Source organism: Chanos chanos, chromosome 10 (assembly GCF_902362185.1).
Source record: "Chanos chanos chromosome 10, fChaCha1.1, whole genome shotgun sequence".
In the NCBI taxonomy this organism is placed as follows: domain Eukaryota; kingdom Metazoa; phylum Chordata; class Actinopteri; order Gonorynchiformes; family Chanidae; genus Chanos; species Chanos chanos.
In genome coordinates, this window is record NC_044504.1 from 26,369,891 (window position 1) to 26,386,438 (window position 16,548).

The following is a 16,548-nucleotide window of genomic DNA, read 5'->3' on the forward strand; positions in this document are numbered from 1 at the left end:
CGTAGCACTCAGGTTAACAACTGGGGTCAAGAAACAGACAGATCACTGACTTCTTAGGGTGACAGGCCAGGGGTACCTGGTCATTTACACAAGACTGACATGGGCAGTTCCTCTAGATATAAAGCTCACTAAATCTACATTTTCAAATGGTCAAGTGCACTGACAGTTTTCAAAACAAGAGTAGTAACAAGATAATTGCGACCTACACTGCCTAAGTAGTAGAGCAGAATGATGTCATCTTTAAGCTGAGTACAGTCAGGCCAATTACCTACAATTACCTACACCAACAGTACACCGCAAATCAAAATCCAGCAGTTACTAAATGCATACATGTTACTAAGAACATTTCATAAAGAGTGGGCTTTTTGTTGTTGGATAAAAACATTGACAGTGTGCTTCTTTGAAAGAAAGAGAAAAAAAGATCATTTTTACATTGTAACTTTATTATCATTTGGTCTTGGAGCTGCCTAGAGACTGAAATGAGGGAGCTGTATTTTGCTGCTTATGACCTGGATTGGACAAATTTCTCCAACTGCAGCAGATGATTGGACACGATTGAACATTTCCCTCCACAAATGTGTACACAATAATAAAGACAGGAAGGAAGCTATCTGCGTGCACTTCTTGTAATTATACTGGTCAGAGTTCACCTGCGCTACGCTCCCACATTTGTCAGTCAACTTCTCCACCTGACTGATTAAGCAGGGATTAAATTCTTTCTCAGAGTTACACATTTTAACAAATCTTCTGTTAGATGCAGAATAAGTTTGTTCTCCTGATGTCTTTTATATAACCTTTTTTGCCTATTAATTTAACTGCAAATTTGCTCTGTGACTCATTTTACATAGTGTTCCTCCAAATTCATTTTGAATGTACCCTCCCTAATTCACTCCTGTGGGTTAGCTCTCAGCAATGCAAACTCCTCTATGCAAAGAACTCAAGTGTGAACTGAGGTCGTTCACATTGCCATGATAGAGGATGAATTGGCAAGTCATTTGAGTTAAAGACAGAAAAAGCAAGTTACTGAGAATCTGAGTAGCACTCACCACTTACTGACTCTAGGTCTACAGGGCATTAAGAAACATTTTTCTTCATCAGTCCTATGAATGATGTTTGGAATTTTGCTGACATGGTAAAGAATCTCATTATTCATAAGGACACTAATAGAAGCTTTGATTGAATAATAAGAAGTGTTAGTGGGTTAAAATCATACTAATCCCTCAGTTTGAAGGAATGGAACAAACCTATTTGCCAGTGAAAGCATAAATATTTCATATACTGTATACATACTAATTGCAAGGATAAGTAAGCCAAAAGGGACAACAGTTTTTTTGGGGGGTTCAGTCACTGTTTAAAAAATGAACATTATTTTTCGTTGAAAGAAAATGTCATATAGTTATTATGTTAGGATCTCCCTTAAAATGAGGATGAATTAAACAAGATGACTCCCATCATCCTATTTTCATGACATTAATAACGATAGTGTAGTTTATTTGTGGCTCCAAAAAAGCTGTGCCTTGCCATCTTATTTTTATCTTCTTTGGTTTTGAATGAAATGAGTATTTGGATTTTGCCAGGGAAAAAAAAAAAAAAAAAAAACAACTCCCCACACTAAAGCGCAGTCTCTCCTTATTTTCACCTTAGTGACTCATATCTCGCAAAACCACATTTCAGTCACACTCTTTAATCCGGTTTAGAATAATTCTAGAAACTGTCAGGTGCAAAAACATCAAACCAGCAAATAGAAACCAAGAGATCACTGTTTTCCTCAATCCTTCTGTGGCCTCTGAAGTCAGGCTCGCTCACAGCTGAGATGCATGGTTAGAAGTGCAGACTCATAGACTAGAGCAGATTTGGTATAATGTTGAGTGATCTGCCGGAGGCTTATCCACTGATGTTGCTAAAAGTCAAATACTGATGTATTCTCTTAGTGATCATCATAAATATGCTCTAAAGAAAAAGGAAAGAAAAAAGGATGTTGTACACAAAAATGTACAGGAAAACTGCTGTGCATTTTTCTGTAAGTTTATGCAAGTTTAAATTATTATTAACCTCCTCAGTAAGCAAATCTCTCTCAGCCCTTGGATTCTGTGACAAACTAACAACACAGGATTTATGCTGTCACAAATAATTAAGATGAATCATTGTAGTGAATACTGTTTGACTGTTCAATTGTTACTTTATGGTGACGAGAGAAGCCAACGATGTCAAAATAATGAATAACCTGCATTCAGCCCACACTTGATATCAAGAAAAAAAAAGCTGCTCCTAAATGCAAGGTTTCCTTAATAGCATAAAATGTCAAACTGATTTATTGTGGTCCAACTCTGCATGATTCTGCCCCACTGCAGAAAGTAAATTTCATCTAGAAACACTTAACGATTCATTTAATCTTAACAGCTCATAAGGTATCTACTGTTTGACATGTAATGTTTATAGATTGCAGCATCCACATTTTTGTATCAATGAGGACTCTTTTTTTTTTTCTTTCTTTCTTGATTCAATTCATATATTGCTTGGAACTGATAGGTAATGATAGCCACATCGTTCCCGGCCTCATTTTGGAGATAATAAACAGTTTCCCTGCTTTTTTCATCATCTTCCATTTGAGGACTGATTAAATCAAGCTGGGATTAGATTTTGTGAGACTGAGAGTGTATGATGTAGAACATCTCCTTCCCTGAGGAAGCTGACTGTGAAATGACTGTCAGAGTACTGCTAAAAGAGCACCGAGAATGACTCCAGGGTTTGGTGAGCAACTCCCATTACACTTCATTAAACCAAGAGAAATGCTTCTGTGTTGTATTGGTAGCCGTTGTACTGTAGGAGAGAGCCCCTTTAGCTATGGCACTGTCTATGCTGGTTGAATGGTCTTGTGCCATTGATTGAATTGATGAACAGTGTGGTGGTAATGGAATTTCGGCCCTTTGGGGTAAAAAGATAGCTACCTATGTCTCTGAGGACCTTAAGATAATGTGAGAGGCCTGATGGATCCCAAAGAAAGTCATGGCAACTCCTGGCTATTGGACAGATGCATGACTGACTCCTTTTAGCTGTGCATTAGTGCACATAACCATTGACCCACAACGGAAGAGATGACAAAGTATCATTCACAATGAGGAAAAAAGACTCCAGTAGGCACAAAACTCAAGTTTGTAGAAATAGAAAGTTGTGGTGTTCCAAAAATTTTTGAGTTCTCTATAGAAACAGTATAGTATGACAGTTTTATTTAGAAAACAGTGCAAATATATCATAACTTTACAGATATAAATCTACTCCATTTTTAGGATGCCATTGCAAATAAAAATCCCTCATCTTTTCAGTGACCTGGTCCACATATCCAGAGGACTTAGATATCACTCCTTGTACTTTATATCCCTCAAAAGTAGGAACATCTATAATTGAATGTATGACATAGCATTGTAAATGCCTGTTGTCAGGATGTCATACATTTCTATGTTTCCATTCCATTTCACCACCAATTCACCTGAAATTGTACATTAGAAATGATCACAAAAGGAAAGGTTAGTAACTTCACATTTTGTGAAAATGTCTTCATTAGTTTTTAGAAGCAATAAGTGTTGTACATTCTAATTGTTGTGGGCATCTAACATAGCTTGCAGATGTTGATTTGTGTGTTTTTGTTATCAACAATAATTAAACTTTCCATTCCAAACCTTTTTGTGTCACCATTATTTGAAGGCTATTCATGTGAATATGCTAATTCATTTTATTGTCAGGGCTGCCTGTGCATGTTTTCATTTGCTTTTGCATCTCCCTTGGAAAATTCAGGCTAATTTGTCAACCTAATTACTTCCAGAGTCGCTTTGGAGGTCAACAATTTAATCTGATTCGTGCTCTTGCCATAATGAGTTCAAGTCAGGAATTAAAGTCAGGCAGAGAATATTGATTCTGTAATCCCCTCCAAATCAGTTGCCTGATAGACAAAGAAAGCACATAATATGGATTTCAGCCTTAACTGATAAAATGTTAATGTGAACATTTTATCTCAAGATATGTGGTAACCTCCCTCTAATTGGTTTCTAAATATAATATGCTCAGATGATCACTGCTGCTTCCACATTCATTTTTTCTGCAAAGGTATGAATGTGTGTGTGTGTGTGTGTGCGTGTGTGTGCTCCTGCGTGTGTGTGTTTGCGTTATCAAAATCAGTGGTGGTGGTGGTACAAGATCAAATGTCTACCAAGTGTCCACACATGGCTACATTTTCCATGTGCTAAACAAATCTGTAACATTTGCTGGAGATTTTCTCACTTTTCTCACAATTTTTCTTTACTCTCCCTACTTCCATAGACTAAAACAAAGCCAGGATTTAGTTTGGGTAATGTAAGAAATTACATTTAAAACATTAAAACATTTAAATTTCATTCAATTCAGATAATTCTGTGATATTTTTGGTCGCAGCTTGGCTTTTCCAGTGGAATATTTAGATTTAAAGTGTTCTAAAATGACATTCATCATCAAATGTCACATGACATGAAAACTGGCAAAAACCTGCCAATTAAAAAAAAAAAAAAGATAAGACAGTCACTTTTTTTCATTTTTCCCTTTTGCCACATAATGTGGCAGTGACAGTATGTGCTAACAAGGCAATGACAGTCTTGACATATTTCACTGTCTAAGCCACTGGTACATGCTGATGTACCAATCCCCGTGGGATTATTTTTCATGCACAAATGTCACTCAGGTCTATCTCTGGCCAAGTCTATCTCTGGCCAAGTCAGTCAAGTCTATCTCTGAGTTCAAGGCCCTCAGAGGAGGGAATCTAACAGAGAGAACTAGTACCAGCTCTTATGTTTGATTTGATGAGTTATCACTCAGATGTGTGCTAAAATCCTGACCGTACATGAATAACAAAGTTCAATTTCTACAATTAATTAATGAGCTGATTTTGTGGAGGCAAGCAAGATAAGCAGACGCTAAACTGGATTCCAAATATGGATAGCTGATCACAGTGGTTATCAGGAATTTGAATATTTGTGAATAATTCCATATAATATGGAATTCTGTCTGTATGAAATTTGTAATTAACTGGGCCAAATGCTGGAGGACAAAGATCAGTTTGATTCTGTTCCAGAGCTCAGACAGACTTTTTGATAGTGTTGCTCAGATCAAAAGCTTTTAACATTGTTATTAAACATTCATGTAAAAAATGTGGCACAAAAAATATAGTCACAACCTTTAAAGGTCACAAATGCAGCTCTTTATCAAGCAATGAATGCTCTATTTAAAATTCATTCTGGACCCATTTTCAAAGAGAGGGAATTGCAGCAGCACTGTAGAAACAGTCATTTAATTGAATTTTGCACTGTGTTAAAAATCCAATTACAGGCTGTAGAATCGGCATTACTGAGGCAAAGCGTTGCTTTAATTGATCCTTCAAAACCTATTTGATTTTCAACGTCATTTCAGGTAGACAGTGGAAGTCAACAATACTTCAAAATGACATATGAGTCGAGAGTTCTAAGAAACTCATGTAACTCTGAATGAAACGCAGAAATATGAATCATAGCCTCCCCACCTATTCAGCTGAGGTCCACTGATCCCAGTTTTAGGCTAGGAAAAGTGCTTTTCTCCTTAGGTCTTCTGGCAAAGTGGAAATGTCAGCGGATATGAGATTGCCCACATGAAACACGGTTCAGAATGAAAAGGGGAAAAAAGGCAGAGAAAAGGAAGCAATGAGAGCCGCATTTTACAAGTGATGATAGTCAGTGATAATCACGCTCTCACACGACCTTTAGATAGGAACAATATGCTGCGCTAGTAGCTTTCAGATGTCTAGCACTTCCATTTATACTGGTGAAGATTTTATAGTGAATGCACTAGTCCGTAATGCTGCCTTTAAATGTATCGTTCATATCAGCATGACAAACAAAAGTGTAACTTGAAGACAAATGTAGAGCTGAACACTCCTAGTAAAGTTTCTAGCAATTAGGCCCAGTCCAAGTGATACACATTACTGTGTGAACACAGCAAATGGACAGTCCAGATGATCTTGTAAACTTCTCTAGTAATTCATTCTTGGGCTATTTTCAGGATGGACCTCTGACTAAACTATTAAAACAGATCTAGGATTGGAGCCAATAGGGTCCCTCGATTAATAGAACTGTATTACAGTTATGAAAAGCATAAAATTTGATACACTGAAACTTGATACACCCAACCCCCAGATTCTTTGTTTAATAATGTTTGGAAAAGGACTGTCAGGACAGACCTCTGTTCTCTGTGTTTCCTCACTCTCAGTTACTATATGAGCAATAACAACTGGAACAATATACATCCAACAATACAGAGTACTCCTTCTGCAACTGCATAAATCTACAAAAATTGTTAAGCTGATAACGTGACTGATATTATAAGTCAGTCAAGCCAGATATCAAAAAGTTAAATAATTGAACACATTGCACTAAAATTAGACCAGTGCATGCAGTGCACAGTATATCATAGCTCTGCGATTAAAATCTAGCATTTCATTTATTACACTTGCCTTCCCTGGTCACTATATCTCAATAATTACACAGCGCACTCCAGTGTTTCCTCTCTTAATTTGCCACAATTATTGCTATCTAGATAAACTAATCAGTTTATATAACAATTAAGTGATTTTTTTAGATCTCTGTCCACTTTGTCTGAGACAGAGGTTACTGATCAGTTAAAGAAAAACACACTCCAGATGACTGAATTAGCACGGCCTGTTAAGTCATAACGCCAAAGAAGAAAAAAATGTGATTTTTCAGCATGAGACTGTTTCCAAGTACTTGCTTGGTGTAGAATTTGCTGGTTCTCAAATGCAGACATCATCCAAGAAATGTGAGCTGCTCACTCTGCTCAAACACAGTTAGATGCCACATACTGTGCATACTCATAGAATTTCACATTTTAATCTCAGTATCATGCTGACAGAATAATTATATGCAGATGGGTATTGGAAAATAATGAGGCATCAAGTTCCAAATTATTTCATTACTTAATTATAAAGTTTAAAATCTCATTACAAGTAGCAAAAGGGATTTATATCAAATCCCAAGGTGCAAAAGCAGGAATGAGATACACAGATGAAATCAGAGTCATTCTTTGCTAATTACCTGAATTACAGTCGTACTCTAACTGTAGTCATGACAAAGGTCAATTCCACTTCCAGAGCTGAATGACTGCCAGGTCAAAGTAATTTATCCTGAATGCAGCCCATATTTTTCATCTTGTAAATCATCATAAAAAATGTTTCTTACCCAGATTGAACTAAAACCAGACAACATGTGTGACAGTCCCTCATCCTGAAGGAATACTCTACAGTTAAATCTTTCACAGAGAAAGAGAAACTGACCAAGGAAAAGGGCACGAACCTCCAATGTTATGCTGACCTTTAAGAACATTACCACAAGGTCTTTGTCAGAGGATACTGGTCAACTTGAACAACCTTTTATACAGAGCTGATGCAAAGTGATGGCCAGCAAGCCTGAGAGTGACATCCTGTCAGGTTAATTGTCCTCTGGGATGCTCAGGGGGTCAGGGGAACCAGAAAGATCACTGACCCCCAGCATGATGTCTGCTCTTAATGGTACCATCCCCTGCAGTGTGGTAGGGCATCCATGAAGATCAGAGAGGTTAATCTTGACAAATCAGATGCACTTTGTCCATTTCTTTCTTGATAATGACCATCAATCCATAACACAGTGACCTGATGGACACATATGCAGGGTGTAGCCCAGGTTTGGGTGATTTCTAACTCTGATACTGCTATGAAGTCCGTGGTACCTCTGGAAATAACACACAGGAAAATGATGGTAATGATTCAAGAAAACAAGGTGACAGTGTGAAGCATTAGGGACTCAGCGGATCCTTTGGGCAGAAACTGTCTGATGGCATTGCAAATTATCAGGTTTAGTTATCTAAAGATAACTTACCACCTTAAGATCACTCAACAGATATTTCAAAAGAGCATAAGGAGATTTTAATGTAAATAATCCTGCAATCTATCACCAGCTCTTAGAAATGCAAAGTACTCTTGAGTCACTGCAAAGGTAAATTAAAAACATTTTGGACCCACAGCAGGTCTTTACTGACAGCATCTTCCACAAGCATGAGAATTTTTTTTTTTCAGTGCCATATCCAATATGGAAAGTAACTCTTTTTTGCAACATTAGCTCAATGTGCCCAGATGAATATGAGGCAAAGGGAGAATCTGTTTGTCTCTGCCTGCAATACCCATGACTTTGACATGATTATTTCCAGAATCAGTAACATGCAGGTGCTAATTCTTTTGTTAAGGCCAGTTTAAGGTAATACGTTTGATGGTGACATTGATCAGTAGGTGGTTGTTTAAGACTTGCCAGGCTTCTCATGTCAAATGGTGCTTCAAATATTTATTTTCAGCACTCTTGTGTCAGGGGCAAATTAGCTGTGATCTTCTATGTACTACACTTGGAATTTCACTAAAACACACACACACACACACACACCAGTCAGAGAGCAAAGCAAACAGAACAAAGAGGAACAACAAAGGAGAGAAGGTGATGTTTGGCTGGTGCCTGGTTCCTCCCTTTCAGGTCTTCTACGACAAACACTGTTCAGTCAACCATGACTTCACAGCTGTGCTGGACTCATTATCTCATATCTGATCTTGCATAAGAAATCATCCTAACAGTATAGGGATTCATCTGACAGAATATGGCTCAGCTCCAGAGGATCACATTCTATAGTACCATTTCCCAGTTCATTCTTCAGGAACGCCTAGTCATTTTCCTTCAGTGCACAAGTTAACAGCCCTCATTACACTAAGCAAGGGTTCAGTGATTGACAGCATAAATCAGTTGTGCTAAGACATAGACTACTTTGCCATCAAGATGTCAAGATGACTTGATGGATGGGCTGTATCTATTATTCATGATTTTTGCATTATAACACTCTCTTGGTAATGGGTCGCTCCTAAACACCTGTGAGTGCCTTTTTTATAGAGAGATATTAAGGAGGCTCTATATTGATCTTGGAGACAGATATGAACATTGAAAGCCCTGAGGACAATGTGAATCTGGTGCTGAGAAATTGGTATCCGTTGTCTGAGATGAGAAAGACAGAGAACATGTACTTCACTGGTTGATGAGAAAGTGCAAATACTCGAGTCATCAGTTTAACATTTCATTTGTGCTCATTTGATAAGAGCTCAGAGAATGATGTGGAACATGAGGAACCAGCAACCTCTTTCCTTCAGATGTTATAGTTATATGACAGTTATTTTAAATATATTACTGAAAATAAATGCCTCAAACTGCAATTAGCTTAATACGGGTTTTAGCAGGAGTGGAAAAAGTAAAAGTAGAAGTACTCTTGCCAAAAAAAAAGAAAAGAAAAGAAAAAAGAAAAAAGACTCTTGGTAAAGCTGAAGTATCCCCTCTGAAAAATGCTTAAGTGAGGGTAAAATAGTCACCCATTTACAATTTACAAAAGCGTAAATTGTAATTGTAATTTTTTTTAGCAAGAGTACTTCTACTTTTGATTTTTTCCACCCCTGGGTTGTAGGAATTAGGGTTTAAAATGAACCCTCAGCATGTTACCTGATGTATGAGTGTGACTTAAACATTATCTAATTGTTTTGGCTTTCAACAGTCTCTTGCCAGCTGAACAATAACTTCTCAACTGTACTGTAACATCGTATAGAGACTGGCATTTTTGTAACAGACATGCGATTGAGGCAAACAATAAAACAACGTGAAAAACACATTAAATGTCTGTAACAATAAGCGATAAATTACTGACATCTAGTGGACTGAGAGAAGTGGTTTGTATGAGCATAGTACATGAGTCTCCTCTTGACTGAAAACAAAAAAGAATAATATATGAGGTACAACAGACTACACACAGCATGAAGCAATAAGAGATACATGTTGGACTCTCGTGTATGCTCGTTATTGGGTAAGGAAAGTTTAAAAAGATGTGACTTTTTCGTTCTCTATTTCTGACGTCTACGTTTGTATGCCTGTCTGCGCGTTGCGTTTACTAGTCACCGATTGTCCCATGCCAGAGACCGTCGTTACGTAATCAAAAGAAAGGTTACATAGGAACAAGTGGAAGCTAAGGTGGATAGGTCAAAACCACAGGTAAGAACAAGCTGTGTACGACGTATTCTGTAGATTTATCTCCTAGCTATAATATGTGAGGACTGTGCGGACTGATCATTGTTTCAAACATCCAGTCAATCAGTGCTGGTCTCTTAATTACATATTTCTTACCCTAATAATTTAGCATGGTATCAAACCCCTAGGTTGTGGTTATAATTTGTCCCAGGAAACTTTCCCCGAGATTCGTTTCACTTCCTGTCCTGGCGATCCACTGAAACTCTTATAGTTGAAACCTCGCACTAGAATGCGTAACTGAAGCAACCAAAAATTCATTACTTCACTGCTAAATCTTGTGTGGTAGCGCTAGGCTAGAGGGAGGACACGAGGCTCTGTGGAAGCCAATCATCTTGCTAAGGTGTATCCTACTGCCGAATTCAGCTTCACATACTAGCCACACCGTTACCGCTTTTTGGAGCAACAATGCTTCTCTTCAATTTAGATGTTCTAATAACAGCATCGAGGGACTAAGTTCATTTCTGACACCCTTCAAGATGGTTTTATTTGACTTAACCGTTCAGGTTTGGTTAGTAAAGGGTAGCCGGAATATCGAACTTTGTCAGAGATGGTATGTGTGTAGCGTATTCTGAAATTTGTTAACTATTGGTACTTCTTATTACGAACTTCTGCAGAAGATTAACTTTTGTGAGTATGTTTAAATCTTAAGTAATGCCTAAAGTTATTCAATTGCTGTATAAATCCTTTTGGAGGACCTTTTTTTGGCGTATTTGTAAGTTAAACAGTCCAATATATATCCGTATATATGTTGAAAAATCTCTCCCATCGGGGCGGTACTAGAATAAACTGTAACTGTTTTTCGTCTCATGTTTATCTGAGATGTGTCATGTCGTGTTCGTGTTGTCGGGTTACCCGAATTTTTCCCTAGAATCCTAGAATTCTGCAGTCTAAAACCTTAGCAAGGCTTTAGTGAACGATGTTAGGTCGTATAGTCTAAGATGCCACTCTAATTATTGGCTCCTCTGTTTAGGTGGACAGCAGTAGACAGAAGTCCAGCAGAATGACCAGTGTAAGTACACTGACTACACTACAACAGTGGTAGTGATGGAATAGGACCATGAACTATGAAACATGATAGCAAACCCATTGAGTAGCCTACTATTTGGGATCACTGATGTCTCCATTGGAAGAATTGTTCTTAAGGAAAACAATCTTCCTGTCAAGCTCGCTAGATAAAACAGTCATACAAACAAGAGCTACTCGTATTACAGTATGTGAATGAACCATAGACCTGCTGTGAATGCATACTAAATGAATTAGTGCAGTGGTAGCCAACCCCTCTCCTGCAGATCTGCCCACATTAAGATTTTGTTAGTTGAGCACACCCAATTTGATCATGGTCTTTAGTAGTATCGAAGTGCCAGAGCCATGTCTATGAGATACAGAAATCCCTCTGAGGTCTAGAATGTGGGTCAGCTACCACTGAACTACTATATCCACGCTCTATGTTTGAACGGAAGACGGTTTACATTGGTCATGTAGTAGTAATTAAATACTCCCTGGTTATGTGTGTGATTTTTATTGATTTTTTTAGGTGCTCTGTGGCAGAGCGAGGCTGGTGACGTACCTGCCAGGGCTTCACACTCTGGTACGGCGTATCGCTGGACTTAGACATTTCTCAGGTGCTGGCTCCTCAGGATCGGATGAACCCCATCTCAATATTACACCTCCTGCCATGGGTAGGCACAGGCTTCTGTTTTTCCTCTGTGGTCTCTGAGTTACCTTCAACATGTTCTTATATATTACACAAAGTTCCCATGAGGGAAGAATCAGGAGTGTGGAATATTTTAGTATATGTGGATCCTGTATGTGATCTTTAAACCCTGGCCAAAAGAGATTGTGCTGTTTTTGTGGATTTGCTACATAAACAGTTTTGTTCAATATCTTGCAATATTATTGTGATTAAAATTTTCATTTTCTCTTCCACATAAATGTCACACTGAGCTACAGTGCTGTTTTTCATCTGTAGTTGTGGTATGGATTAACTTCTGTTGTGGTTGATTTTAAAATGGATGTTTTATTATTCACATGAATGCACTTTTATGTTTTCTCAGGGACAAGGACTGTGTGGCCAGATGAGGCCATGGGCCCGTTTGGACCTCAGGACCAGCGCTTCCAGTTGCCAGGTAATGTGGGTTTCGACTGTCACCTTAAGGGCACAGCAGAGCTGAAGACTGGCACCAACCACAGTACACTACCAGATGTCCTCACCACCCCATCCAGCAGTGAGAGGCATGAGTTTGTCCTAGCCCAGTTTGTGAGCGAGTTCCATGTAAGACTTAATGTATAATTGTTGTTCATAGTTAGTCGGTTGTGATTAGTAATTTCATAATACTTTGATGTCTGTCGATACGTTTTGTATTCTCTTTGGGTACTTTCCTGTCTTATCTGAGGACAACATCATTAACTTGTCCTTATTCTGCAGAGGGAAGATGATCCCCAGTCATCACAGAGAGTCGGCAAAGCAGACGAGTATTTTGACAAATCAAATGTGGAATGTGCAATACAACCTTGCCCTGAGCTGTTAAAGAATGGTGTGTTCACACTTTGAATTTTCCAGAAAAACATACGTTTATATTTGGACACTCTGAGCAAAAATCATTACCAGTTCCTATGCATTTGTTAACATTAACTCTAATGAAGTAAAGGCACAGTAGCTGAATGTAGGAGAGTGCACCTTGAGGGTGAAGAAAAGTTTAAGTTGCATCTTCAACTATGACCACTAGAGGTCAGCATGACTTTTAGTACATCAAAGAGGGCATACTATGGTAATAATACAGTCTGATATTGCCAGAAACTTTGTTGCGATGTTGATGGAGTTTCACCCTAAATAGTTTTAGCTTAAACTCGATTTTAAACGGATGGTGTGACCATTCAAACTGACATTTTACATTACTGGAAAGCCACTGTAAAAGTAGTGATCCTCATGCATTGGTACATCACTGTTATATACTGCATCATTTGTGTTGTCTTCTCTTGCGTCCATTTAGATTTTCAGGCAATGTTCCCAGAAGCTCCAAGTAATGGCATGATGGTTGTCACAGTGACGCAGAAGACCAAGAATGATATGACTGGCTGGTGTGAGGAGGTTGAACAGGAAAGAGAGCACTTGCTGGCCAATGTGAGTAAGGGTCCTCTTAGACAGAAGTTTTTGAGGATGTACTCCAGCAGTTCTTCCTCAAATAAAATACTTTGTTTATATTTTTGCAATTGCCCTTTGCCTCCTCTGGTTTTGCTAGAGGTAAAATTATGGAATAGTGTGGCTCTGTCTGTTAAAGATATAGCGTCCTCAAAATGTTTTACTTAACATGGTCTCAAAGCTGCTATTAGTATGTATATACATCATTTTATTTTTATCTAAGTTTGTCTTTGTAGGTGTATTTAATGCACAGTATGGCAAAGGTACATAAGGTTCTCTAAGCTTAATTATTATCTTATGGGTTAACCAAGAATTCCTCTCCAAATTTACAGTCAGAACATTTGTTAAGTATTCGTAGAGTGATTTGTGAAATCTCCGTACGCAGCCCCTCTGGGACCATTAAAGAAATGCTTCCACTGATTATATCCAGGCTGTAAACCATCGTCAGAATACATTTGGATGTGGTCAGCATAACTCTAATTCTCCAGTTTGTATTTTTGAATGCTCATTCTTTGGATTCCAAAAGCAACTTTGTGAAAATTATTTTAAAAAGTCTATGAATGTGCAGTTTTTTTTTTTGTTTGTTTTTGGGTTTTTTTAGCATAACAGATTTTAGAAGCATGTTTCTTTTTTGACAGGAAAACAAATATTGATCATAGACTTAATGTTTGCTCCCATGAACAGGTTCCAGCATTGCATGCTGCTAAGATGAATGGAAACAGCCGCTATATGCTGTTCAGCTGTAGTGACAATGGGTTTAAAATGACATACTACTATAATGCTTAAGCACGCCCTGTTTATTTTAACTGTCAGATCTTTTTATTGTCTTTCACGTGTGTGAACTTATGTGAGTCTGTCTGACACAATAGAAAACATCTCTTTCGGAAGCACGTACAGCATGCTGGGTTGAAAGAGAAGTGCGTGATATAGCTCTGTGTGCGTGCACCAGTGTGCGTTATTCACTGTCTGGTAAACTTCATAATGGATGAGCTTTGGTCTAATTGGCATGGAACCAACCACTATGGGAGAACCAGCATTGTTCTTTTGTATGTTTTTTGGGGCCAGTATCCTGAATAACGAGAATCCAGTAGTGTGTGGTCTCTGCCTTATTTTATAACCAAACTGGCTCAATTCTAAGAACCAGATTTTCCCCAAAATGTGTAAAAAATTTCCCAAAAATGTGCAAAAATGTTCATCTTATGTGAGATTGTTACAGAAATTGAAGAAGTAAGCTCTTACTTTGCTTTTTGCTTGAAGCTGTGGCCTTCGTACTTTGCTCAAGTTAACTGCGCAGAAAAAAAAAAAGTTTTGTGAAGTAGTAGAGAGTGTAGGTCTTGGTATTAATTAAGTAATTGTGTATTTGGTTCCAGTTTGTTGCAGGAGCGAAGGAAATTTGCTGTGCTCTCCAAAAAGAAGGTTTCTGGGCTGACTTCATTGATCCGTCCTCTGGCCTGGCTGTAAGTACACATTTATGTTTCAGTCATCATGTAGGCATGTAGAGCAGGGTTACATCACACCACTTAAAGAGTCAGTACATATTCAACTTCTCTATTTCTATATCAGTATAAATATATCAGTTTCAGTGTAGCTGATTCAGGGCATTAAGGTCCTTAGGAGGTCCAGAATAATAGAGCAGGCGTATCAGTTGAGGGCTGGAGCAAAATCAAACAGTCATTTGTGGAGTTGCTCTGGTGTAGAGTATTCTCTCATTTTTTCAAATTGATATTTAACATTTGTAACATGTTATGAAATTTAAAGTGTTGTGTCTTTTATATGACTGTTGTTTTCCAGTACTTTGGGTCATATACAAACAACACCCTGTTTGAAACGGATGAAAGATACCGACATCTGGGCTTTCAGATTGAAGACCTTGGCTGCTGCAAAGTGATTCGCCACATCTTGTGGGGTACCCACATTTTTGTGGGAACACTTTTCACCAACGCCCCACCTAACAGCCTTGTCATGAAGAAGCTTCAAGGGGACTAGTGTACATTGTGTTGCTCAAGAATGTACTGGGAGATTACAGCACTTAAACTGTGTCACCATTGGCTGATTTTTGTAAAGTGTATCTATATATTTTGGTGAAAAAGATAAGATAATGTGTGACATCATGGGGGAGAGTATATTGTATTAGTAGCATATTATTCTTGTTTAAGAGGGAGCCAGTGATCCTGACATTTGCAGTTAATACAATCAACCGCAACATTTAGGTTCTTTCCATGAGACCTAAAACACAGCGCTGACTGTCAAGCCAACTGCCTGTGTAATTGAACTCAGCACCAGGACAGTGACGGTGACCTCAGAGCAGGGATATCTGCGGTCAGAAAACTGACCGTTTTTCCCCTCATATTGCCTTTCCACTTGAATTCAGACCTCAGAAAATAAACCCTTGTAGTCTGTTGTAAGAGATTTTTGGACCTTCCCTGACATTTCTCGTATACAGCAGTCATGGATTAAATAATTTCACTGATTTTAATTCAGTTTAGACAGAAGCAGATGCCTAAACCACTGTCACTGTGTGAGAGTGTTATAAGCTATGTCAATGTGTTCAGCTTGCATTAAATCAAAAAGACAGTTTACTTTTGTCTTTAGTGGTCATTACAGACAACATATAGATAACATATAAAAACATCATTATTGATGGTGATTTCAATGCTTGAGAAAAACTGTAACAAAATTAATCTACATTGCCTCCATGACCCTACAACTGTCCAATATACTGACACGAAATATCTTTTAAAGGTTTTGTGAAAGACAACAATCACCTGTGAAGTTAGGCATTTATGGCTGAGGTCTGACGGGCTATAGAGAAGCTGAAGCGTCCTTTTAAAAATTTGAAAAATACATTTCAGATGTTTAGATTGGGATGTTCTTGTTGTCTGCCAATAGAAGCAAGCTGGAGGTGCTGCCTAATACTGATAAAGGCTGGCATGGCCAAGCTTGAAAAAACACAGCGATGTGGTATGTATTCAACACATGACTAAGAAGACAACCCCCCAGTATGTAGGAATGCACCGCATACAGGTCTGAGTAAAAAAAGTTAAATGCCTTTCAAGTTTTAGTGGAATCTGTAGCTTCTTACAGATTGGCTGTGTCAGAGAATGGTTGCCTACCCTTAGGTTCATGTGTTCACAGATCCCCGTGGAGTCACGGGAGTCTGACTGAAGCAGTCTCCATTAAGGGGCATTGTCAAAGGGTAGCAGCTGCTGGGGTGAGCGTCTCCTGGGCAACATTAGCATTCATTAGCCCAAACGGGGC

At 38.3% G+C, this 16,548-nt stretch overlaps 1 protein-coding gene across 1 annotated transcript; it reads left to right on the plus strand.

Moving 5' to 3' along the window:
• The first annotated feature begins 10,079 nt into the window (after positions 1-10,079).
• mmadhcb (metabolism of cobalamin associated Db) lies at positions 10,080-15,869 on the plus strand. The gene is made up of 8 exons (XM_030786273.1): positions 10,080-10,115; positions 11,122-11,160; positions 11,686-11,830; positions 12,206-12,423; positions 12,577-12,685; positions 13,142-13,272; positions 14,661-14,747; positions 15,082-15,869. Exons 2-8 carry the CDS (start codon positions 11,152-11,154, stop codon positions 15,274-15,276), a joined length of 894 nt encoding a protein of 297 aa, XP_030642133.1. The 5' UTR covers positions 10,080-10,115; positions 11,122-11,151; the 3' UTR covers positions 15,277-15,869.
• Positions 15,870-16,548: the final 679 nt, after the last annotated feature.

Coding starts and splice junctions, on each gene's coding strand:
- mmadhcb (XM_030786273.1), top strand. Junction 12,686..13,141: donor CCCTGAGCTGTTAAAGAATG/GTGTGTTCACAC, acceptor GCGTCCATTTAG/ATTTTCAGGCAATGTTCCCA. Junction 14,748..15,081: donor ATCCGTCCTCTGGCCTGGCT/GTAAGTACACAT, acceptor GTTGTTTTCCAG/TACTTTGGGTCATATACAAA.